Source organism: Schistosoma mansoni, chromosome W (genome assembly GCF_000237925.1).
Source record: "Schistosoma mansoni strain Puerto Rico chromosome W, complete genome".
NCBI lineage: Eukaryota > Metazoa > Platyhelminthes > Trematoda > Strigeidida > Schistosomatidae > Schistosoma > Schistosoma mansoni.
Window position 1 is genome coordinate 36,321,481 of NC_031502.1, and position 1,883 is coordinate 36,323,363.

The 1,883-nt window shown below is 37.9% G+C and overlaps 1 protein-coding gene across 1 annotated transcript; it reads left to right on the forward strand.

Annotated features, from left to right (window-relative positions):
• Window positions 1–956: 956 nt before the first annotated feature.
• Window positions 957–1,325, forward strand: Smp_025180 (hypothetical protein; the record flags this gene model as incomplete). Its single annotated transcript, XM_018789539.1, has 1 exon — window positions 957–1,325. The coding sequence occupies one exon, from the start codon at window positions 957–959 to the stop codon at window positions 1,323–1,325; it is 369 nt and encodes a 122-aa protein (XP_018654973.1).
• Between the last annotated feature and the right edge of the window lie 558 nt (window positions 1,326–1,883).

Below are 1,883 nucleotides of genomic sequence, written 5' to 3' on the forward strand. Positions count from 1 at the left end.
TTCTTCAGAAATGCAACTGTACACAAGTCTCTATAGTGTTATAGTAGAATTCGCTATATTAAAACAGTTGCTCGTTTATTCTTTTAACTGTAGTAAGTTGATTCTAAATAATCAAACGTAAGTAAATTGTAGAGTGTGTTTTTTGAACATAATAACAATAAACGGCATTATGCATACTCTAAAAGGAATTAAAAATAGATCACTAATGTAGTAAGATTTTATGTAGTAATAGTTTGGAGTGACGTAAGTGAAGTTGTAGTCAATTGCATAGAATGATCGTCAAATATCAGTATGTTGAGGTCATACATACATGGTAAGGACAAAATATACTTCACTCCCTAAACATTATCGGCTTGACGACCTGGCACATATTCTGACAGAATGCAACAACTCACCAGGATCCCGGCATTGAGGTTTTTCTCGAAAAAACGAGCCTTAGTTACTCCAAGGAATAATATTTTTACGTAATACTCTTACCCATTTCTTAACCTTTGAAATGACGAATTGACGACAAACGTCATAGTAATATCTGATTAGGCAGTCGAAGAAGTATTAAAACGGTGATTGAAAAACTGAGAAACCATGATGCTTTCCAGAAGGTTGCAAGATATTTGATCAGAATGTGGTACTTTTTACACAGAGATCCCGAGTATGTGTTTGTCTGTGCAGCACATACAACAGCCTATGGAAAGACTGGAGTTCACCTCGTTTACCGACCGTAAATATCTTATCTTTACTGCTAACTAATACTCAGACAAGAACTCTCCTCGAGAGTCTTGACAAGTGGACTGCATATCTCAGTTTATTTCTATTTCTAGAGCAAACAACGTAGTTGCAGACACCTTTCCTAATAAAAGTTCTTTGAATAATCCCGAAGTGATCGAAATTCTTGAATTATTTCAGCTTTTGAAGGAAGTCACCGACCTTCTACACGAATCAGACTGTGAATCAATCAGATGGAAAAAGGTTATGGAACTTCACTATGCAACACTTATGATGGTCGTGATGTTTCGATCATGATGAGACACTGTCGTTCCAACGTCCCTAATACTTTGCGAAAAATTTCATATACAGGTGTCGAGGCAGACACTGAGCTCATAGGACAAAAGCGTTGCTATTTAGGTAAGAAAAAAGGAGTGGGGAAGTGTGGACGCCCCCGTGTAAGCCATCAGAAGTCTATGGCAAGTAGACATAACAAATGCCTGATTGAACTTTTTCATAACTCATGCCGCTCATTCCATACTCAGATGGATGCTCTCCTTTCTATTGTGTATAGATCATCCTATACGATTACCAGAAACGTTAATCATCCGGAACATTACTGAAAGCTCAAAACGCCAGTCCGAGTCTGAACTTTTTCACTCTATTATTACAATCTTAGGAATCATAACATACACGACAGCAGCCTGCCTTGCAAATACTATTGGTTCGAGAAATAGGTCAGTCTAACAGCAGAAGGTATCCTTCTTACTGGTAAGCGAACCACGAGAAATATCGCATCTTAAAAGTGTACACCTTACTCCTTAGGGTTTGAGTGCGCTAGATCAAGCATCCGCACCAGGTCACATTTGGTTGCATGGTGTTACTAATCTTCGACGACAACTAGTCATCTTGAATTTCATAGAAGGTGTTACCTCGACATATAGTTCAAATATATCTTCAAATCTTATCGTCCATGACTTCTCCATTGAGTGATTTTGGGACAAACAGGTGAGATCAGACTATGGAGAGTGGTAATGTAAAACCTTAAGTGACAATGACGCCTTCGATATAATTACTAATGGAACAACCCAATTTACAGTTAGTGGCTTTTGAAACGAATAGACTTCCGCAAACATTGACCTAAAAGACATGGTTAACTTTGAGGTAGTAACCCCTTAGAT